A 24,780-nucleotide genomic window follows, 5' to 3' on the forward strand; every position below is an offset into this window, starting at 1 on the left:
GCCCCCTCCCATTCTTCCAGTATCCCCCAAGAGAGTAAACCAAAAGCAGTACCACATTTCTAGGTAACTGCCGAGGTTGGGGCTATTTAACTTACTCCTTTAGTTAGCAAAAGCCAAATGAGTTTTAAAGGATGACTGTGGATTGTTGCAAAAGTAATCAGGTGGTGATAAAAATTATTGCTAAGGTTCTAGATGAGGGAGTTTAACCGGAACAAATAAACATTGTGCTACTGACATTGAAAACAGGCTCTCCAATTTTTATCAGTGAAGATAATCAGACCCGAGTTTGCCTTTACACAGCAAGGGATTGTGATCTTACCTCACTGTTGTGTAAACTCTCCTGTTTTTTTTGTATAATGTAGTCCAGAGACCTTACTCATCTTAATGTGCCGCACTGGTTGGGCAGACAGGGTTCTGGCCAGAAACAGATGGTATACTCAAATTCGACAATTTAGGATAGTTTCATAAAGGGACTATTTACAATAGTGAGGGCATGGGCAACACAAAGTCACCACCACCCTTAGATTTTCTACTGGGTTGAATGATGTCTGCCCAAAATTCATACCCTTCCCAGAACCTCAGAATGTGACCTAAGTTGGAAATAGGTTCTTTGTAGATGTAATCAAGTTAACATGAGGTCGTACTTGATTAGGGTAGAATCTAACCCAATACGACTGGTGTCCTTATAAGAAGAAAATGTAGACATGCAAACACAGGTCAGGGAGATGGCCATGCAGCTATGGAGGTAGAGACCAGAGTGACGTAGCTACAGACCCAGGGGTGCCAAGCACTACCACAAGGACCTGAAGTTAGAAAGAGGCACAGAACAGATTCTCCCTCACAGTCTCCAAAAAAGCAAGCAATCCTGCCCACACTTTGATTTGGCACTTCTACCTCCAGTATCGTGAGAATAATTTTATTTTTTTTAACATTTCATTTATTTTTGAGAGACAGAGAGAGACAGAACATGAGTGGGGAGGGGACAGAGAGCGAGAGGGAGTCACAGAATCCGAAGCATGCTCCAGGCTCTGAGCTGTCAGCACAGACTCTGATGTGGGGCTTGAACCCATGAACTGTGAGATGGTGATGTCGGCCGAAGTAGGACACTTAACTGACTGAGCCACCCAGGTGCCCTGAGAAGAAATTTTTATTATTTCATCTTTCTTACAGCACTTTGTTACAGCAGCCCTACCAGACTAATATAGACCTGAGCGGATGAGGGGTGGGTAGTTATGGAAACTCAGAGAAAGTAGCTGTAGCTATAAGAAAGGGCTGCCTAAAAGGCATGGTGGGCTTTGATAAAGGGATACAGTCAATATGGGGCAACTCCATGGGGAGGGAGCTGGGGGAATAAGATCCTGACCTCAAACTCTTCCCCGTTGCCTCCGCCAGCTAAGCAGAACTGGGAGCCAGAGGGCAAGGAGCACACTGGGGAAATCAATCAGTCAGCCCCACGGCACACAAATGGGAAAGGAGAATGGAGGCTGTACATCGGAGGTGAAAATGGAAAATATTCAGCACTGGATATTAGATGACTCTGTGGAACTGTTGCTAATTTTTTTTTTTTGTGTGTGTGAAAATGGTATTTAGTAATATAAAAAAATGCACATTATTTACCAATAAAATATGATAGGTAAGGATCCTTTACAATATTTCAGCTTTTTAAAAAAGTGGGAGAGGCAGACAAAACAAGATTGGCAAAACAGCACTGACTTCAGAGGCAATGTGCTACTATTGTCTTGCTATGTGTTTGAAAGTTTCCATGGTAAATACTGCATTGAAAAGTTTTAAGTGAGGTTTCCCAAGTGATGTAGGATAAACTCTGTGCTTCAGTAGAAACCTAGGCTCTGTATAGACTCTAAATGACACCCTCTGGATTATCGGATTCTGATTTCATTTATACCGTCTCACAACTTTATAAATTGCAGGTAACTGACAGCAATGGCACTTAACTCTTATCTCAGAAAATGTGAATTCTGTCCTCTCTGGTAGAGTTTCACTTGGCCTCCCTCCGTCACTGTGGAAGAAGTTAGTCTTGCCTCTATTTGCATATTCATCTTTCATTTCGTATAAAAGTATGCTGTTTTGAAATCTCCTTTGAACCCGTTATAACATCTCCCCGGTTCTCTGCGTACAAGTTAAAATAGAAGTTTTAACACATGTTCACTTTTATGTCTGCTGGAGTAATGATTGTACCTCTTTTTGAAAGTTATCTCTTAGCAGTGATAGATAGTATTTATGTCTTTTTTGTGAGGCTGAAAGTCAAATAAATGAATGCATATACTTATGAACGATTATGTGTTAATGAATAATTAATTGCTAAATAATTTCAGAGTAAATAGTAAGCTACTTGTACAAATAGTAACTAACTTTTCCTCTATTTGTTCCTCATACCATTAGTTCCAAAACCCCTTTGGAATCTTTGTACCAGAGGACTAGACGGATTTTCAGTAAACATGACAGCTCACTGAAGTGAAATATGCACATAGCAAATTTGAAACGCTTCAAAACAAACATTGAGTAACATCTGAAAATCTGTGTTAAGAATTCCAAAGTTTTTATATAGATACAAGATACATTGTTGAAAGACACAAGCATGGTCTGTGTTATTATTTTTTTTTTAATGTTTATTTATTTTTGAGTGAGAGAGAGACAGAGAGAGAGAGCAAGGGAGGAGCAGAGAGAGAGGGAGACACAGGATCCGAAGCAGGCTCCAGACTCTGAGCTGTCAGCACAGAGCCCGACGCGGGGCTCGAACTCATGAACCTGGAGATCATGACCTGAGCCAAAGTCAGACGCTTAACAGACTGAGCCACCCCGGCACCCCACGTGGTCTGCATTATTTAACAAGTAATCAAGTGTTAGGGTAGGAGTCTCGCCTTATATGTCTACACCTCTTCTCCAATTTCTTTTCTTTCTCTTTCCGTTGACATTGCAGTCTTGTCTTTAATGGAACTGCAGACACTGGAATTTCTTCATGTTTTGTTACAGGTATCCACTGCTTACCACTGCCATTTCTCCTGGTCATCTGGGCTCCGTGTTGGTTCCGTTTTCACCAAGTGTAATGGCCACCAATCCATTGGTCAGTATTCTTTTGCATTTCTCTTATGAGAGTCTCACAGATCCAGAAATAACAGGACATCAAACCCATACATGGCATACTTCCAAAAAAGAATACCACAGCTGTGTCCATAGCTCTCACTGAAGTTTCTGCCCACTTTCAAAAAAGCAGATGCTAATTTCTAAGAACACGTAGAAAAATGTGTTGAAAATTTTTGAAAAGGAAAACATGCTGTACATACACTCTTAATTCACTTTTATTTTATTTATTTTTTTTTAATTTTTTTTGACGTTTATTTATTTTTGAGACAGAGAGAGACAGAGCATGAACGGGGGAGGGGCAGAGAGAGAGGGAGACACAGAATCGGAAGCAGGCTCCAGGCTCCGAGCCATCAGCCCAGAGCCCGACGCGGGGCTCGAACTCAGGGACCGCGAGATCGTGACCTGAGCTGAAGTCGGACGCTCAACCGACTGAGCCACCCAGGCGCCCCTTAATTCACTTTTAAACACATTAAACTATTAGAGAAATCTGGCTTCCCCTGTATTTCTTTTATTGCGACCCAATACCTTCTTCCCGACCTCCCACTTTCTCCTTTACCGGGCAAACTGCCAATGCACCACTAAAACCAAGCAAATGCCCCCCTTTCAGCGTACCCAGATCTCCGAGACGAGACCAATAGCCTTCCTCTGCGCGTTCACGGCACATTCCCAGTACTTCTTTCGTATCAGCTTCATACTGAATTGTAACACCTTGAGACCAATAGCTTTCCATCTCACTCCCAAGTAAAAATCAAAGCTTGGAATCTCTGTCATTTACATTGTTTTTTTCATGGGATTCTGATGATTTACTGTACCGGCTTCCCAGCTCCATCAGACTGGAAGTCGCAGCCCGGAGCCCTGCAATCCCAGATATCCCTGGGCCAGCTTCGTCACCTCGTCCAGGGCTTCATCCGAGCATCACTACAGGTGCTATCGCCCTTCCTTGCTTTGTTTCCCGGTAGCACGGATCCCCATCTCTCATACCACAAGGTCACTTGTTTGTCTTGTTTATTGCCTGTCCCCATCCACAAGAATGAAAAGTCCCGGAAGACAAGGGTTTCTGTCTGTTTCACTCACAGGTGTATACTCTGCACCTTGAACAAAGTCTGGAAACGCCAGCAACTCAATAACTATTCTTGTAATGAATGAAATGGCAGGGCCTCTCACCACTGTCTCTTAAGGCAAAGATTTGCCTTTGTTTGTTTGTGCAATTCTAGCATCTACCTGGCACGTGGCGTAGATTCGGCAAGAATTAGTCTCATGGATTTCCCTGCGGGACGCAGGTCAATTCTAGGACAGCTGCGGGGGGGAGAGATCAAGAAAACGCCAATGTAGCGACCTTTCTGGTTCCCACATCGACTCCCTGATTCATCTTCATTACCTGGGCTCACCTGGATGAGGTCATACACCTTTGGCCAGGCCACTGAAAGACTAGACACGGTGGAGCCCGGGAAGGGAAGAAGTCCACGGTGTTTAGGACTTTTTTCTTTCTTTTCTTTTCTTTTTTCTTTTTTTTGGCACTTGCTAGTCATCCGTGTTTATCGCTAACAGGATGAAGTATCAAGAACGGAGAAGACTGCCTGCATTTGGAGGAAGTGGCCAAGCAGGGAGTCTGTTAAGGTGGCCTTAGGGAGTGTTTTTTGGAAACCACTGTGGCAATAAAACGTTTTTGAGACGGGAAGTCTGCTTGGAGCGTTAATGGGCGAAAGGAGGGGCGCTCATTGGTACTTCGGCCGCAGTGCCATCAAATGGTGTCCTTCCAGCTCCAAGATGAGAAAGGGATTATGAGAGAAAGAGCAAAGGGAGGGAGAGAGAAAGAGAGGTGGGAAGGAAGCAAAGGCAAGGAAAGAAGGAGAGAGGAAGGCAGGAAAAGAGGAAAGGGAGGCAGGGAGGCAGGGAGAAAAAGACGGAAAAGTTTCCTCTAGTAGATAGATTTTTTTTTTTTTTTTTTTTTTTTTTTGGAAAAACATCCAAACTCATGGCAATCACCGTAGGCGAGCAAACTTTCTGACATCCTCCCTTTGGCGGTGGACACCACGCCTTCCCCCACTGGAGAAAGAACGGCTCGGGTTTCCAGAAGGAGCAGCACCGTGGGGGACACCACGCGCCTCCGGGAGCTGGCGCACACCCTCGCGGCCGCGCGAGGCCGGTCGCGGCCCCGCGGGGCGGGCGGGCGGGTGGGGGTGCGCGGCCCGCCGTCACCGGGGGAGGGGCCGGAGGGTGGCGCGGCGCCCGCGCTTTTCCCGGCCACCCGGCCCCGGGCGGCCGAAACGGCGGGGCGGGCATGGCAGAGACGCGGCCGGGGCCGGAGCGGGGGCTGCAGCTCAGCGCGCTGCCGGACCAGTCCCCGCTGTTGCAACCCGCCCTGGCCGAGCTGCGGCGCCAGGCCCGGGCGGCCGGCGCTCCGCCGACCCCGCTGCCCCTCACCGATTCCTTCCTGCTACGGTTCCTGCGCGCCCGGGACTTCGACGTCGACCAGGCCTGGCGGGTAAGCGTGCCTCCCGGCTGCGTTCCCCTCCGCGGGCAGGGCTGGGGGCCCGCCGCGGCTCGGCCCAGACCCCCGCGAAAGCTCGAGTCGCCTGCAGAACCGTGGCGGGAAGGCGCCCCAGACGCGCACCGGGCGGCGGGCGCGGTGGCTGCAGGTGCTCTGAGAAATCCCGCGCGGGTCCTGCCGGTTTCTCAGGGTCTTGGAAACGGAAAACCTAGAAAAAGCTGGAGCGCTCTGGGGTGATGGCCCGTTTGACCTCCAACCACTGGAGCTCTGCTCTACATGAGTCTCCCGAACCCATGAAGTTCGGGGCGAATGCCTTTCCTCTCCCTGGCGCAAAGCCGGTGGTAGAAACCAAAGTAACAGCTGAGAAGGAGGAAGCCTGGGTTTATCACATCTTAGCAGATCACTGCACGTGTGGCCGGGAGTGTGGAGTCGCCAGTAAAACTGAAGGTCTGAGGCCAAATTCTAGCAAAAGAGTGCCATTCCTGATAATACTTTGTCAGGACGGTAAAGCCGTCCGGTATATTTTGAGTGGAAAGGTATGGGACGAGCTGGCTCTTCTGTGTTTCCAGGTTTGCTACAGATGGTTGAGAGAAGGGGTGGTGCGAAGACAGGAATCGAAAAGAGAGATGTAACCTTGAGTCTGTCACTTTGGGCTCAGCATCCTTTCCTGTTAAATAATGGTGAGAAAGCCTAGCCCACTGACTGATTTCGAGAATTGAACGTTAGCCAATCTGGCACAGAGCCTGACCTAAGAGTAAGCACCCAGCGATTGAACCTGATCTCGCCCTTTTGCCAACTGGCTTGCTCAATGTCGTGTTGCGAGGTGGGCCGCAGGGGACGTATTATAGTACAGAATCGTAAACATGTCTCGGTATGAGCTTTTTGTTGTTGTTGTTGTTAACTAATTTTTAACCGAAAAAGTAAAGAGCACGGGGGATTTAAAAAATCCATAAGTAACAAGGAGTGCAAAGTAAGTTTCTAAAAGTAACTTTCTAAAGGAAAAAACTTCCCCACCCAAAACCTTCATTTCATTGGTCGGTTACCCAGAAGCAGTTACTGTTACATGTTTCTCTTTCTGGGTATAGTCTGAGCTCACGCGGCATAGGTATGTGTTTTACGTTTGGCCTTTATTTTATTTTATTTGTTTACATAATTTCTCATAGAGATCAGCCTATTTCAGCATGTGTGCATACATTTTATTCTTTCGGGGAGCTGTGTGCAATTCCATTGTATGAATTAATTATATTAACATTTATTAACAGTCCCCTGTTACTGGACACAGGAGTTGTCATCAGCCAGCAGCAATGCCATCATGCATGCTGTTCATTCCTTCAACGATTATTTTTTGAACTGAAATTAGCCTGGCGGTGTACAAAATGCAGTAGATAAGAGAAACGGGGTTTCTTCCATCACCAAGTGGATTTTGTAGTATGTCTTTATACATTTGTCTTTGTGCAGAAACAGGAATATATCCTTATAAGGTAAGTTCAGCCCGTACAGTTGCTGAAGAGGTGCATTTTCAATGTTGATGAATGCAACAACTGTCCTTCAAAGTGTTTGCACTAACTTTATCACTTTTATGCTACAGAATGGTGACTTTTTCTTCCTATTATCACCCACCCTGTACTATCAAACATTATGATGTGTGTCAACCTGCTTGGTGAAAAATTGGTTCTCACTGTAATATGCATTTTGTAAATTATAAGTGAGGTTAATCATGTTTCGTATACTTAAAATTTTTAAATTATTTTCCAGTTAACTGCCTGTTTTTACCATTTGTTAATTCTCTTCCATTTTGTTCACATAAAATATACATATAATTTTTTATTCATAAAATATCTTTATGTTTAAAGAAAATAAGCCTTTCTCCTAGTTTGTTGTCTTTTGACATTGCTTGTACTATTTTTTTTTTCTCGGCAGAGTTTAAACACTTCTATGTAACCAAATATATCAGTTAGATTGTTCTTTGATTGCTTCTGGGTCTTATAAGCTCTTCTCCTCTCCAAAATTTTCTATAGTAATTTATGACTTCTCTTTTTAATGTTGGAGTTGCTAATCTACTGAGATTTATTTTGATGTTAGGAATGAAATAAGAACCTGACTTTAATTTTGTTTTGTCAGATGTTTACCCAGGTATTCCAACATCATGAGCAATAAACTAAATTCAGCAACTACTAAATACAAACACAACCTTAGGTCCTATGAAGAGTACAGTTCAAATGAGGCATTAAACATATAAATGTGTAGAGGTAACTAATAATAAAAAAGTGAATGATTTACCGATTTCATTTTAGCTGCTTTTTAAAAGTAATGTCTAGGGGCACCTGGGTGGCTCAGTCCGTTAAGCGTCTGACTTTGGCTCAGGTCATGATCTCACAGTTTGTGAGTTTGAGCCCCACGTCGGGCTCTGTGCTGACAGCTCAGAGCCTGGAGCCTGCTTTGGATTCTGTGTCTCCCTCTCTCTCTGCCCCTCCCCCGCTCAGTCTCTGTCTCTCAAAAAATGAATAAACCTTAAAAAATAATAAATAAATAAAAGTAATGTCTAAACAAAAGAAGAAATAAAATTTACCCCCAGCCTCTGCTATATATATTATTTCCTGTGTTCTTTATTTTCCTGAATTGTTTTCATTGCACCATATCCTTGAGGAATTGGCCGGCAAGACTGTCTAAATCCATTGGATAGGGATCAAGTGTCTGTGAACGTTTTGCCTCACTTTTCTGCCAACTGAAAAGGAAAGGGAAAGGCTTAGAGTGTGAAACTATTTTTTTTTCATTTTCCACCATAAAAGCAGCTAATTCAACTCAAAGTCCCTTATTTATAATATAAAAATCCCAAAGTTTTAGCATATGAAGAAAGCTTGATAAGCCCCTCAGTTACATTGAAACTTCTCATTATTCTAGTTTTTATGTTTCAAGTTATAATGAATTAATGAGGTTTTTATGATTCTAACAGCTTATGGAGTACCAGGTATTTTGGTAAATAGTGTTTGTGTGGATTATGTCATTATTCACTTATTTTGGAAGAAACTGAGATGCAGAGAGTAACTAGTTCGAAGTCATTTATTAAGTGGTAGAGTAGGGATCTGAACTTGGCTTGATGTTTGCAGAGCCTATGCTCTCAAGCACACTACACTTGACCCTTCTGTTTAAAACAATGAACTTAAAACAGCCAACTGTTAACCTTTGCCTGTCCCACATATTCTTGTGAATTCCTGTCTTTTACAAGTGACTAGTTCAGTTCCTTATATTTTTGCTCCGTGTGGCAAGTTTTTTTTTATCTTTTAAATATTTTTATGGTTTTCCTAAAGTCCTTGCAGCTTTCAAAATCCATTGACTCTCCCTGCTAATTTCCCTTTCAATGTAGCTTCTTTTGTAAATGTAGCTTCTTTGGTGTTTTCTTCTCCAAAAAATTGGGTAACAGTAGTTACCTCTCAGGATGGTTGTGAGAAGGAATTGAAATGATGCCATTGAACCCTATAAAAGCTGCACAAACATAGTCCTTATTTTGTTTGAAAGTACGTGAAAAATGTAAGAAGAAACATACTCGATTACAACGCATAGTTAAAATAAACCATAGCTTTTATTTACTTAATTATTCCTAATTGTGGTACAAAAGAGTTGCCTTCCAGTAATGATATTGACCTGCTTCCAGTTTTCTGTTGTTGTGGACTTTTGATGATTTGTTTGAGAATTGCTCAGTAGCAGTTTACGTCATTTATATAACTTATTTATATGTCAGCCGGGGTTTTGAATTGATTTATCAATGGAAAAGTAATCATCAAAGATCCGAGTTTAGATATTTCAATTTGCAAAAGCTAAATGTCCAAGCATAAGAGTGATTTGCACATCTTTACAAAAGCCAGTTTCTCAGGTTTGTGAATTCAGCTGGCTTACTCATGCATTCATTTATTCTTTCGTTCAACACATGTACCTATCTCCCTGGTGCCCAGCACTCTGCAGAGATCAATCAGCCAAAGACCCTGCCTCCGTTACCTAACAGATCCCTTTTAATGAGCCTACAACTTCTATGGCTCCATGGTAAATTCAGATCATTCTTTTTATACAGGTGCTGATATGCTGTGTCTAGCGTTTTCCTTGAATCAGTATTAAAAGGACTATTTGTATATCTGAGGGACCATCGAAGTAATGAGCATTGTAACATGCTTTTAACCTTTGTTCTGATGCCCTCTCAGACAGGAGGAGGAAGAGAAACTCATAGAGTAGAATGAATATATCAGAATCTACAATGTACCTTTTGTTCTTTCTGCTTTTGGTAGCTGCTATTTAGGTCACCAATTATTTCGTTGTTGGCAGATTTATGGACTTTTTTCGTTCTTACCTCTCAGTTTCATTTAACTTGTAGCAACTCTCTTTTTTTAAAACAATTCGGAAAAGTTTATCAAATGAAGAAATGAGAGGGAGAAAAACAGAAATAGAGAAAGTTGGAAAGACAATATCCGTGCGAGAGAGAAAGGAGAGAGGGGCAGCTGGCACACATAACTTCTCCCTCCTTTCTGTGCATCACGGTATCGCTTCTCCTGTATACAGTCCAACCAGCTTTTCTCGTTCTTCAGCCTTTTCCAGTCACTTACATTGCCCAAAGGTTGGAATTCCCCCTTCTGCTTGGTTTTTGAATTTGTATTCGTAGTTTCTCATCCAGAGCATAACAACTTTGTGATCACACCTGTCATGTTGATTCCAATGACAATGGGATCCGTCCCTTCCTTTCATCTGAACCTCAGTTCCCCACTGCTAGCAGACCTCTTCAAACTCAAAACAAACATGCTGGCATTTTACAAAAATTGAGAACACGGAAAATCGTGAAGAGGAAAATTTTAAAATCACAAATTTTACATGCATAATTTGATTTTAGGATTCTCCACAAGACACTGGCAATATCTGTTTTATTTGTAAATGCAGAGTAACCATTACTGGTGGTTCTTTTAAAACAGGATTCCTTCACACTTTGCCACGACGTACCATCCAGGCATACTGTGCCACCCTGAACGCAAGTCTCAATTAAAACGTTGATTTTGGGGGCACCTGGGCGGCTCAGTCCATTAAAGATCCGACTTTGGCTCAGGTCATAATCTCACGGCTCGGCTTGTGAGTTCAAGCCCCGCGTCTGACTCTGCTGACAGCTCAGAGCCTGGAGCCTGCTTTGGATTCTGGGTCTCCCTCTCTGTCTGCCCCTTCCCTGCTCGTGCTGTCTCTCTCTCTCAAAAATAAATAAACATTAAAAAAATTTTAAACATTGATTTTTGTTGTTTTTCTATTAGTAGAAAGAATAGTAGTGGTATAGAGATGTTCCTTTGTATCTTTGATTTAGCCCATGTTTTTGAAGGAAAAGAAAATGAAACCAAAAAATCCTAGTTACCTTTAATATAAACCTGCACTAAAATACTTGGATGAGCAATATAGATCCAAATAACTCCCAATTATCACAACAGCAGTAGTAACTACCACTCATTATGCCGGTGTATGATTTAACCCTACCGGGCAGATATAGAGAAAACAAGACTCAAAGGAGTTAAACATTTACCCAAGATCACACAGATAACGAATGGTAGAGTTAAGATTTTTCTGAAGCAGCAGCCTGGGAATTTAACTTTTCACTACAAAACATGGCTTGTATGATGCAGCGGTTACTGACAGGTTAGCTCCAAGGAATGCAAGCATTTTACTCTGTTCATTGTTGTAACTCAAGCCCCTACACAGTGTGTGGAACGTTGTAGATGCTCCCAAAATATTTGTGGAGCGAATTTGTTTGGTTTCTCTTCTTCCTTGTTTCAGAAAGGACTAAATGTGGATGTTTCAGTTATCTATCGCTGAGTAACAAATCACCCCCAAATTTAGTGGCTCAAACCACAACTATTTACTTGTCTGTGATTCTCTAATTTGGGCAGGGCTGCGTGGGGCTCATCTCCGCTCCACATTGCATCAGATAGGAACTTGGCTGAGATCAGACTGAGAATGGCTCTGGTTGTCCAGTGTCTCTCTCCACCTAGACTTACCATTTGGCAATCTTAGTCTTTTTTTTTTTTAATTTTTAATGTTTATTTATTTTTGAGAGGGACAGAGACAGAGTGTGAGCATGGGAGGGGCAGAGAGAGAGGGGGAGACATAGAATCCGAAGCAAGCTCCAGGCTCTGAGCCGTCAGCACAGAGCCCAACTCAGGGCTCAAACTCATTAGCCAAGCGGTGAGATTGTGACCTGAGCTGAAGTCAGATCTTTAATGGACTGAGTCACCCAGGCTCCCCTTAGTAATCTTATTCTTATGTGATATCTTGATCCTAAAAAGCAAACACAGAAAGTCCCAGACTTCCTAAACTAGCACAGTGTCACTTCTGCCAAAGCAAGATGTGAGACCAGCCCAGATTCAGGGAGGAGGAGGAGGAATCAAATGGATCCCACCTTTGATGGGACGAATGGCGCATGTGTACCAGGAGGGGGGGGGTATTGCAGCTGTTTTTGGAGACTACCGGCCATAGGAGACAAATGAAAATCACTCAACTCTGAATTTGTGGTGAAGTCTTATCACCTGAGATCCTTGATGAAGAGAACTTTAATTTTTACAGCTAAAAAAAAAAAAAAAAAAAATACGCCAGATTACAATCCTGACATAATGGATGGAAAGGGCCACACATAATGCCAAGGCTTTGCTACCATTTTTACGAAGTGCTTACCAGGTATGTTATCTGTAGACAATTTTTATTTTATTTTTCAGTTACTGAAAAACTATTATAAGTGGAGGGCAGAATGTCCAGAAATAAGTGCCGATCTACGCCCTAGAAGTATCCTTGGCCTTCTGAAGGCCGGTTACCTTGGAGTTCTGAGAGCCAGAGATCCCACTGGCAGCAAAGTTCTTATTTACAGAATCGGTAAGTCACACGTAGTACTTTTTTTCTTTTTCTTTTTTTTTCTTGACTGCCCTATTGAAAGCTTTAACGAGTCCATATTTAAGAATTCAGCTTTTTAGGTTTTCACTTAGGTTTAATTAAGATTTTAATGTCCCTCAAATATAATAAAACTGGCAATTGTGAGAAAATTAAAAACCAACGAAAATCTTACTTCCATTCTTCCACACAGTCAACTGTATAAAATAAGAGAGAAAGAAAACAGAGTAGAGAAATAAGGAAAAAAGGTGAAAACATCAAGGTAAAGGCTTTAAAAAGTACTCAGTAGGAAATCCAAATAAGAATTCTGAACTGTAATAATGCCACATGAGAGCATGGATTTTGTCTGTTCAGTGTGTCCCAATCACTGAAACGAGGGCCTAATACTTAAAAACTTCTGGAGTGAGTGAATGGCTAGTGGGTTAAGCCCCAGGGCTGAGGAGGCAGGGGCCCACTCTCTGGGATGAGAAAGGAGCATTCCCGGGTAGTCGGAAGACAGTGTCTTCCACATGGCCCTCTTGTCACATCTTCCCCCTTTTCGCATCAGGCCTTCCTGGTATTTTCCGTAGGTTGGTGACTGCCCCTTCCTTTGACCTTTGTGTGGCTAAAAATGGTGCGTAACAGAGGACTCACATGGCCCCCGGCATCCTCCCTCGGCCCAGTGGGAAGGACAAAGATAACGCATATTTCATGAGGAGGATCTCATTAATTATAATCTTACAAAAACTTTTGCATCTGAAAATATTCTAGGGAACTTTAAAATATCTACAGATTTGCTTTTTCTGCCTGATTATAGGTAACTCAACTGTTACCTGTAAGTCAACTGTTTATGATCTTGCAAGAAGACACTGCATTCAATTCTTTAGGGTATCAGAAGACGGGGTAGAAGGATTCCGGTTTTCGCTCCAGCTTACGTATTGAGTACACCTGGGTCAATCGTGAAGCTGTTGTCTATAAAGCAGACATCACAATGTCTGTCCTGTCTTCTTGTCGCCCCGCCAGTGTTCTAGGAAGATGAAGGAAGTTCCCCAAGTTATTTCGGGGTAGCGTTGCCAGAGTTAAGATAGTATCCTTGTTTTGTATAGCAAGTAAACATACATTTTATGAAAATATGGTGTGTCCAGTTCGCATTTGAATTTCAGATAAACAACAAATAAGTTTTTAGTATGCATGGGGCACACTTACGTTAAAAATTACACCCTGATCATCTGAATTCCAGTTTTCACAGGGAGTCTTATATTTTATCTGCAATGCTAGTTGGAGGTCCCAGGAATATAAAGCTGAAACCTGCAGGGGATTCTTTCTGCAAGTGTCCTGACTGTACTGCCTGCCTGGAGTTTGTTTTTTGGTTTTTGGTTTTTGTATTTTTTTTGTTTTTTGGGTCTGTTCATAAATTACCTGGGGGCAAGTTAAGAAGTACAAATGACACCTTGAAAGTAAAAAGCAAATGTACTACTTTGATCATAAGTACCTTAACACTGGGGGCACCTGGCTGGCTCAGTCAGTGGAGCCAGTGACTCTTGGTCTTGGGGTTGTAAGTTTGAGCCTCACACTGGGTGCAGAGATTACTTAAAAATAAAATCTTTAGGGGCGCCTGGGTGGCTCAGTCAGTTGAGTCCTGATTTTGCACTGACAACTTAGAACCTGCTTGGGATTCTTTCTCTCCCTCTCTCTCTCTCTGCCCCTCCCCTGCTCAAACACACACACTCTCTCTTTCTCTCGCTCTCAAAATAAATAAACTTAAAAACATTAAAAATAAAGCCTTTATAAATACATACATACATATATACCTTAACAGTGAATCAATAGTCTTCTATTGCTTAGGGAGGGTTTCTTGTAGTACATTAATAGTTAAGTATACTGTTTAACTAAAAGAGATTTTAAAGTCAAGAAAACATGTAGGTCAGTGATGGTCAGGGAAGCAAGGCATATAGCAAATTCCTGTGTGTTACGTAGAATAAGACGTTATTCTAGGGTGAAAAGGAGAAGAATCAGGAGAGGTTTAGGAGTAAAATGAAAGGATAGAATAAAGATGAATTTCCTCAACTTAACTGAATTAATGGGAGGAACTAAAGGAAATCTGTGGTAGAGGGTTTGGGACATTAGCATCACCCCCTTTGCCTAGGTATCATGTCTGCAGTAAACGCAGTGACAAAATGTACAGAGCCTTTTTCGCCATCCTGTCAGGGCAATACAAGGTGAAACTCAGTTTTTGCCATTATTAGCTCACAAGCCAGAGCATATCATTTTATGCTTTTGGGACCCACTACTATACTGCAGCAGCAAAAATACAATTAGCAGTGACCGTTAACTTTGACTGTGGCGTAGTTCTTAGGAATACAAGTTCTACAGCACATTGACCAGGTTGGAACTCCAGCTCTGCTACTTTCTAGCTCCATGGGAAGTCGTACCTGTAATCCCATTTTCTCATCTTTCAAACGGGCATAGCAAACCCATCTCACAGGGTTGCTGTGAGCGTTAAATCTCATAATATATACGAAATATAATTAGAACGTTACCTGACATTATAAGAAGCACTCGATAAATGTTAGATAGATGCTGAAAAAGGAATTAGAAATCTAAGGCATGTTTTTCTTTTGCCTCAAAGAAGCTTCGAGCCTAGACCAGTGCTATCCAGTGGAATTTTCTATAATGATGAAATTGTTCTGCAATAGCCACTAGCCACATGTGACTATTGAGCACTTGAATGTGGCTTTTGCAACTAAGAAACTGAGTTTTTACTTTTACCCAATGGTAATTAATTTAGGTTTAAATAGCCACACGTGGCTAATGGCTACCATATTGGACAGCACAGGTCTAGACAACTATGTTGGTGAGCTCAGAAATTTAGGTCAGCTACTATTTTCTTAACTGCAGACTTTCAATCATTCTGCTCCTAGTTTTCACCATGGTAGCTTTCTGCCAATGTCTGAAGTAGTATATTATATTTGAGCTGGGTTATCCATGAATTGATTATTCAAATTCTTACCAGGCAGCTGAGGCTCTAAAAAGGCAAGGGGCAATCCTATTTTGCCTACCTGGGAATACTTCTGATGGTCTCTTCTCCATATATCTTTGAATTTTTCTTTGCTAGTAGACACTCCCCATCAATATTTAAATCTGTTAAGGGTCAGCCATCCAAAACAAAGCGAAAACTCCTCCTCAATCCCACCAGACCCTCCAGCCTCCGCTCAGCTATCTCCCCACTCCTCATTCTCGGCCAAACATCATAAATTAGTGATGTTCACCATCTGTATTTTCTCAGTTTTTCACAATTGCTCTCAAGCCACCCTGGCCTAATTTCACTTCCACCTCTGTGCTGAAATGACCTTAACAAATCATCAGTGGCCTTCTTTTCACCAAACCTAATGGACATGTTCGGTTCTGTTTGACTTGATCCCTCAACACAGCAAACCACTTCCTCTTACTTGAGATATCCTCTTTCCCTGGCTTTTCTGATGCCACATTCTCCTGATGTTTTCCTGGCTTACCTCCTTCTTAGTCTCCTTTGCTGGCACCCTTTAAATTCTGAAATTCCTTAGGGTATTGGCCTCAACCTCGTGTTCTGATGCTACTTTCTGCATAGACCTAAGACAATCCCTATTGTGCTGTCCCACCCCCATATCTCCTGTCCCCAGGGACCCATACAACCAGCTCCTTGTTCCATCTGTATCCAATTAGATGTCTCTCAGTCACCATTTTTACATGTCCAAAAGTACATATGATCTTTTCCTCCCCAAACATTTCTCTTCCACTGTTTTCTATCTCAGTAAATGGTACCACCATTCTACCCAGCTGTCCAAGCCAGAAACTGGTGCTTTGAAACTTTGCCATTACTTACTCATGAATCTCCCCCCCCCTTTTTAATTTGTTTTGTTAGACACTCCATGGAACCTTCAATATGAAGACTTGCATTTTTTTCAGCGTTGGAACATTTTTCTCTACTGTTACTCCCCTTTCCTCTATTCCCCATTCTCTGCATTATTACCTTCCAGAACTCTAATTAGTTGGATGTTGAAACTTCTGCTAGCTGCGTATCGCCAGCTGCATGAGTCTTTTGATACATACATATCAATTCTTGGCTCTTTTCAGAGAATTCCTCAGCTTGGTATTCCAAACCATTATCCACTCGTTGGCTTCGTCTTTTCTGCCATTTGTCCCTTCAGCTGAGATTTGCTTGAATTGCCATCTTTTTATTTCCAAGATCTCAGCTGATTCTTTCAGATAATATTCTGTCCTGGGGCGCCTGGGTGGCCCAATCGGTTAAGCATCTGACTCTTGGTGTTGGCTCAGGTCACAACCTCACCGTTTCTGGGTTTGAGCCACACATCTGGCTCTGCACTGACAGTGCAGAGCCTGCTTGGGATTCTCTCTCTCTCCTTCTCTCTCTGCATCTTCCTTGCTTGTGCTGTCTCTCTCTCTCAAAATAAATAAATAAACTTAAGTAACAACATGTTCTTATAATAGCCTGCATTATTCTTTTTTTTCCCCTTACAAACTATTTTGCTTCTTTTTAATGTCTCTTGCTTTATTAAGTGTTTTCTTGCGTTTTAGTGCCTTTATCTATTGAGTGTGACTCCCGTCTTCCTTGAATGTGTATATTTTTAAAAATTCTTATAATACTGAATGACTGCGTGTCTTCTTTTAAGATCACCTGTTTACCTGTCTGTTACTGCCATTTCTCCTTGCCCTGGCCTGCCCAGGGATGGTAGGGGAGGGGAGAAGTCTAGAATGTCAGTTAGTCTTCTAGTTGTTTTCCCCCCGGGTGTGGGCAGCTACTGGAGTGCTTCCCTGTCTCTTTTCCAAAGCCCACACTTACTGTTCTGGCCTGTTCAGACATGACGGCTATGTGCTGTTGCTACTGAGGAGTGTCTGAGACATCAGCCTGCCAATCTGCTGTTCACACATTTCCCTTAGCAACCTCTTTGGTTACTACAGGGCCCTAGTTACTCCTTATGAGGCTTTATCACCCAAAAGCTTTTCTCATTTCCAATACCTCTGAGCTTGGAGCATACCTGGGGGCATTCTCATCTTCAGCCACAGCCGTCTCCTGCATGTGGTGGGCGTAGTTTCATCTGGCAGTCAAATCTAGCCTGCATGCGTTCTCTTTTCCCCCATGCTTTTAAAATCTCTTCTTTGCTAGGGATCTGAGGGTGGAGGGAGAAGCAGGAACATGTTTTTAGATCTATTTGATCTATTATTCAATCCATGATCATTGTACATGTTTTTATTTCTACTGATCTTTTAAGTCTTGAAAGAATTGGTTTCCCTTTGTAAATCTTCCTGAGTTTTTACACTGTGCTGAGATATACTATTTAAAAATTTTCTTTTTTAGCACAATGGGACCCAAAAGTTTTCACAGCTTATGATGTTTTCCGTGTAAGTCTAATCACATCCGAGCTTATTGTAGAGGAGGTAGAAACCCAACGGAATGGTATCAAAGCTGTCTTTGATCTAGAAGGCTGGCAATTTTCTCACGCTTTTCAAATTACCCCATCGGTAGCCAAGAAGATTGCTGCTGTTCTTACAGTAAGTGTATATTTTAACTCTTTGGGATAAATTTGTAAGGGATGGTGCATTTATCAGAAAATTAAATAAAAATTTTTAAATGATACACATAACTCAATGACGCTAAGAGGAAGTAAAGGGTGATTAATTCATGAAACAAAGAACGTTGCAAGAAACCAAAAATACGTTCAAAATTAGTAACCACAGAATTTATACATTTAAATGACAATGTGGTAATTTTCTCTTTTTGTTATTAAATTTTTCTTCCTAAATTAAAAGATTGACTCAAAACAATATTTATAGCAATGGTACAATAGAATGTAACATTCTTGGTAGGTATAAATTGATGCAGTTCTTTCAGAAATTAAAAGATTTTTAAGATGGCCATCATCTAATACTACTTTCGGGGGCCTAGCCAAGGAATAATCTTAAATACGGTAAAGACTTTGTATATACTATGTGCCAGGTACTTTGTTAAGTGTCTCAAGTGCATTACCATTTAATGGCCAAACGAGCCTATGGCTATTATTTTCCCATTTTACAGATTAATTAACTGTATCGGAGAGGTCACAATGCCCAAGCACACACATTTTGTCAGTAGAGAAGCAAGAATTCCAGGTCAGGTCATCTGAATGTAAGAGTTGTGCTTATCGCCTTATGTAAATGAAGACAGTTGCTTTGGCATCAATTTTTATAGATGAAAATTAGAAACAGCTTATTAGTGCAGTAACAGGAAAATGGTTACTTAAATTATGGTACATCCATTTAATAGATTATTGCAATGATATTAAAACTCATGATGTGTAAAAAAAATCGTATTCTGTCAATAAAACAAAACAGGGTGCAAATCATTTAGAGACCATATTGGCAATTATGTTTAAAATAAAATTATTCACGGAAAGAATCTGGAAGGAAAAGCTCCAAATTGATAACACATCTCTAAAAGCTATGCATAGGAAAAAAATCTCTTTTTATGACAGAAACTTGGGGAGACAAATCAGTACGTTAACAACACATTTTGGGTAGGAAAACTATTGATGAAGTGTTTTTTATTTATCCTTAACTTTCCAAATAAACCTGTGTTACTTTGATGTGAAAGACTTAACCTGGGTTAAAGGTTTAAAAGTGTGTGTTTATTCTTTCAACTTCTATGAAGTTTTAATTATTTTCTCAAAATAAAAATTAGGAGAAGATGGTTAGCTATAGATATTCAAATGACTGATTGGTTCCTTGAAAGGACATGTATACGTGATTAGGGAAGATATTTTCTGTGTCTTACTTACAAAAGATGTAGATGGGTCTTAACATACTTTGTCTAAGCTGTAAGGTGAAATCTTTTTTAGAGATTTTCCTTACTCTAGCGACTGTGAACTGGAAAGGAGGCTATTGTACTGATACAATACATAATTCTGAAAATAAAATCCCACTTTAGGTCCTGCATGCACTAGGTGTAGCAAGTGTTCAAAGAATGGACTGCTCGATAGGAATATATGTTAATTTATGCTTTGTTATTAACATTTTTTTATTTTCAAAAGGATTCCTTTCCATTAAAAGTTCGTGGTATCCATTTGATAAATGAGCCAATAATTTTTCATGCTGTCTTTTCCATGATTAAACCATTCCTGACTGAAAAAATTAAGGAACGGGTGAGTAAAAAACATATTCAAGTCACTATTCTTCTGTAGCAGACATTCCCATCCTTTTTTTATTTAAGGATTGCATTATTATCTCCCCTCCCCTCCTCACAATTAACCCGGTGTTGTAAGTATTTGTCTAACAAACCAACTGCTTTTATAAATTAAAATTCCTTTTTAATTTTGAAAAACCAAGTTAGTGAGATTGGAGAAACTGGGCCTCTCGTTCATTGCTAGCGGCAGTGCAAAACGGCATATTCCCTCTAGAGGGCAGTGTGGTCATAGTTACCAAACACAGTCCTTGCACTTCTGGGATTTTATCCCACAGATATACCAACACATTAACAAAATTACATGTACGAGAGGATTCACTGCAACAAAAGATTGGAAACCACCAAGTGTTCACCATCGGGGAACTGGTTATATAAACAGACACATCAACTCAATAGAATATGATATAATTTGCAGGATGTATTGTAAAGTGAAATAAGCAAACGAAGGATAGCTTTTATAGTATGCTACCTTCTGTATAAAAAGGGGAGAAATCAGAATCTCTGGTTACAGCTGCATTAAAAGGATATACAAGAAAGCAACCTAAATGGTTACCTAAATGGTAGCAGAGGCGGATAAGGTGTGAGTAGGGACCAGGGCATCTCACTGTGTATCTTTTATCTTGTTTTGATTTCTAGCCATATGAATGTGTTATCTGTGCAAATAAAAAATAAATGTATTTAAATTAGACATGCATGACTGAAAATCACAGTACCCAAGGTATGTGACTTAATGTCATGTTAGTTAAAGCAAAACGATTTGATTGTTTTTGTTTTTGTCTTCTTTTTTGACCTATCCTGTGGAGGCTTATCTGAGGTGACTATCTAATGTCTTTTAGGAGTTTTTCAAGTATCAAAAATAAAATCTGAGTTCCCAAGAATGGCAACCACTCTTCTACATTAATCTGTAAAGGATAATTTGTAGAGGTTATTCAGTAGGAATTTCTATCTGTCTTCAAGAAGAACCACACCTATGAAGATGGCCACTTTGCATTCTAGTATTTTTAGAAAAGTCAGTTTTGGGGTGTTCATTATTGTCTCTCTTCAGCGTAGCTTCATAATGGCTGACCACCTTCTGTTTAACTCTAAAATGTCTAAAAATAAGTATTTCTATTTTGGGGTATATTCTGGACAAATAAAAGCAAAAATAACAATACACTCAACCTAACAAATAGGAGAATATGAGCAAAAAAGAAAGAAAGATAAAAAATTGAGAAGGAGGTGAAGCATTTCGGTGAAAGTTAATTGACATGAAATGGACTTGCCACAATTAGAGAGGTGGGGACCCAGCCCAGCCCTTCTCCTCCCATTCAACCTTTTGCCAATACCCTATGAATGTTCTTATTTGGCCCTTCCTGAGGAGATAGGAGATTTTCTTTTCAATGAGCTGATGATATTTTAAACATTTCAGAAGAAGCCAAGAATTGGGGCTCTGAGGTTCCTGAGGAACTTGTTTTATTCTTCTAATGCACAGATGAACATTTTACCCTAGCAGATGGAAAAAGGGTACTTATTTGTTTCTAGCAACATGTGCTAAAGGTTCCAAGTCTTTATTTTAACTTCATGGCATTATATGATCAATTTTTATAGTTTAAAGTATTTGAAAATTTAAGGTTCTCCACCATAATTGTCTCTTAATTCTTTAATAGCCAATTTAATAGCCATTAATTGTGCCACATAAATTACTCCCCACATACATAGCTGTGTGTGCAGATATATGCTTTTATTTCATATGAACTAATACCAAGTAGCACATTTTTTTTATCATCTATAGAAGAGTCTCAGGATGTTAGATGTTTTGAATCACATGTACATTAGGGAACAGAATGTATAAAATAATTTTGAGTTTAAAAAAATCTATTTTTTAAAGTTTATTTAGTCAAGGCGTGGGGGGATGGAGGGGCAAAGAGAGAGGAAGAGAGAGAATCCCAAGCAGGCTCTCTGTTGACAGCATGGATTTCATGAATGGTGAGATCATGACCTGGGCCGAAATCAAGAGTCACATGCTTAACCGACTGAGCCACCCAGGTGCCCCTAAAAATCTATTTTTGAAAGAGGATAGAAGATCTTTTTATAAATCTTATATAGTTATCAGAATACAAACATGTATAAAAAACAGTAAGATAATCGATTAGACTCATAAGCAACACAATACAAACTTAAGTAAAATTCTTACATAAGTAGGGAAATAAAGGGCATAGTATCTATTCATGCTCTCCTATCTTGAAAGTCATTAGAGTGCCTTATTTTATGGTATTGATTTTACATTAGAAATGCATCTAGTAAACTGAGAGGCTGGGGCATATCTTCTCAAACATTTTGGCTATTTCAGATTCATATGCATGGGAACAATTACAAACAAAGCTTACTTCAGCATTTCCCAGACATTCTTCCTCTGGAATATGGTGGTACAGAATTCTCCATGGAGGACATTTGTCAGGAGTGGACAAATTTTATAATGAAGTCTGAAAATTATCTCAGCAGCATTTCACAGATCAATCAATGAGAAGAAGTTATTTAATGTGAATATTAAATATACATGAGTGAGATCCTACCTGGTTACATGAATGAAAGAAAAATAATCTTTTTAAACTAGTTAATGCTTGTCTGATTGATCTTCTAAAATGTAAAACTCTTCTGACATGAGCAACATAGGGATTTGGAAAACTGCTTTTTAAATGCATTTTATCTTTCAGGTAGTTAAATGTTAGTACTTCTTGAAAGCATAGAAGAGATTCCTGGTTTTTGTACTTGAAGTTATCTCTTAAAGTAGCTATTCATGTTCACCTTTGTATATTCCTGAAAAGTTTCCTTTTAACCAAGTTATTTGACTACATTGGTTTAGGAATTAGTGTACTACAAATAGTCCATGAAAAAGAAGTATTAGTACAAATCATCTGATGATAAAAATCTATCAACATCCATCATGGGTGGGTGTCAGATTAGATTATAATTCAGATTAAAATCTGAATACAGTTTTACAGAGTTATTTCTATGGGCCAGCAAGACAGTTTATCTCAGGGAGGTTCTATTTCAGCATAATTTGCACAATAGAAAATTTTGATTGAAGAGTCTAGATACCATAAACTATTGTATGTAGCATCTAGAGGTCTCTGAAATTACTCATGTTGACAAAATTGATAATCAAAAATAATTTAGGAAATATTTTAGGTATAGCTGATGGCTTCTTAATACTATTTCTGCATTTTCAAACAAATCAAGAACGTAATTTTGACTTCTGTTTTTAGTTATCTTATCAAGACTACACAGAGACTTAGAAATGGAATAATACTTAGTAGTCATACATGGACTCTATTTTTAATTGAACAATAACACAACTACACAAAGGAAAGGAAATGTTTACATTTTAAAAATCACTGTCAGTTACACCTGGAACTTTTCAGATTATGTATGAAATAATTTAACTTTTAATATATATCAGAATATTCTAGACAAATTCTATAATTCATATTTACTTTAAAAAATCAGTAGTTAAAATGTGCTGTTTATATTATAGCTTATGTCATAGAATATTTCATTTATTAAGAAAGATACAATGTCAATATAGCTTTCAATTTATGACACAGTGTTTCATAATTTTGAAATTTTATTTTAAGTTTGAAAAGAAAAAAACAGCGCAAAGTTGTTACACATTTGTTCAACTTTAATCATGCAATAGTATCTTTGTGAAAGGATATATGAAGGGTATTTTTCTTTATAAGAAAATTATTCTAATCAGGTGAGCTGATAATTTTAATTCTCTGTACATATGTCTATGAAAAAATTGAGAGCAACTGTGAATGTTCATTAGAGAACAAATTTTGATTTAGCATTGGGAAGCTAACTTTACATTATAATTTTTATTAAAAAATTAGACTGTGCCTGTTTTCTAAAAAAAAATCATAAAGACTTCCTTACAAAATTATATAATTCACAAAATTGTATGATTAAAAATAACAGCAGAATCAAATCATTGAAAAACAATAAACAATAACAACGACAAAAAGCTCTGGTTTACCCAACTTTTATTTTTCTGTAAAGGAGGTTTATATCCGAGTTCCACTTCATATACATTTGGATACTTAAAACACTTACTCATGACTCTGTGAAGGAATGATTACTTTAGCACGTGAATAAAGGATAGTATTTAAAAATGTTGTTTAAATGTGATTCAGTGGTGATGTTATTAACAGTAAATAGAATTAAAATATGTCAGTCAGTAGAAGTGCATTTCATGATGGTACTGTGACATATTTTTTTAAATGCAGCAATTCACTGAAGAACATGAAAAGAACAAGGCGAAGTGAGCAGGCAATTTTATAAGGTGGCAGGATAAATAACTATCAAATTGTCTATATTACTAAGTTACTGTATATTACTTTACTGTAATTGCACCAGAAGTGCCTTTTACAAGGTTAACTCTAACATGCGCTCATTATGTTACTGAGCTGCACAATAATTTGTGTTAATATTGTTCAAAAATAATAAAGATCTTTTACATAAGCTATAGCTGTTTCTTTCTCATTTTTAAATATAAATATTAGGCATTCATTTTCAAAAATTACTTTTCCTTACAGGTAAGCTTAGGAAAAACTTACCAAATCTGGTTGTCCAGTACCCAAAGGCTAGTTTTCCTTTGTAAGTTTTCATTGCAGGCTGGTTTTCCCGGCTGCTTAGCTCAGCATTATCTTTCTCCAATGCCTTTGTCTGTGCTTAAAGGGACCACAAGCCAATTTCATGAAACTAAGCCATGCAGACTTAAAGAAGTTAAAACTTCTAAGTGAAAAAAGAGTGTGCTACTTAATCAGATAATTTAATTTTGAAACCAAATCTGCTGTTAGCCTGGATCATGACTTTATTTGTCAAACTATATATTTTTCTTACGGAAGTAACACTGAAGTCATAGAGCACATATTCTCTTTGCCACTCACCTGAATGAAGCCTAGAGCTCACGGAACAGGTCAAACATACAAACCAGCCCAAAACTCAGCACACTAGTAGCATGATGTTGTCTGAAACCCTCCTTACTGGCCTTACATGTTTGTTGAATTTTGCCACTCTCAGAGGCTGTGGAGGAAGTAGGAGTTACAAAGGAAGA

The 24,780-nt window shown here is 39.6% G+C and overlaps 1 protein-coding gene across 7 annotated transcripts in view; it reads left to right on the forward strand.

Moving 5' to 3' along the window:
• TTPA (alpha tocopherol transfer protein) overlaps positions 1–24,189 on the forward strand; it is a 60,814-nt gene extending 36,625 nt beyond the window's left edge. The window contains exons 1-6 of one of the 7 annotated variants that reach the window (XM_045455135.1): positions 5,474–5,587; positions 6,856–7,074; positions 12,322–12,475; positions 17,826–18,019; positions 19,534–19,644; positions 22,015–23,623. In XM_045455135.1, coding sequence (XP_045311091.1) covers positions 7,024–7,074; positions 12,322–12,475; positions 17,826–18,019; positions 19,534–19,644; positions 22,015–22,188 — 684 coding nt within the window. In that variant the 5' untranslated portion in view covers positions 5,474–5,587; positions 6,856–7,023 and the 3' untranslated portion in view covers positions 22,189–23,623. The other 6 variants (XM_045455134.1, XM_045455130.1, XM_045455132.1 and 3 more) reach the window with 6 other exon arrangements.
• The last annotated feature ends 591 nt before the right edge of the window (positions 24,190–24,780 follow it).

The sequence above is a fragment of the Leopardus geoffroyi genome, chromosome C3 (genome assembly GCF_018350155.1).
Source record: "Leopardus geoffroyi isolate Oge1 chromosome C3, O.geoffroyi_Oge1_pat1.0, whole genome shotgun sequence".
NCBI lineage: Eukaryota > Metazoa > Chordata > Mammalia > Carnivora > Felidae > Leopardus > Leopardus geoffroyi.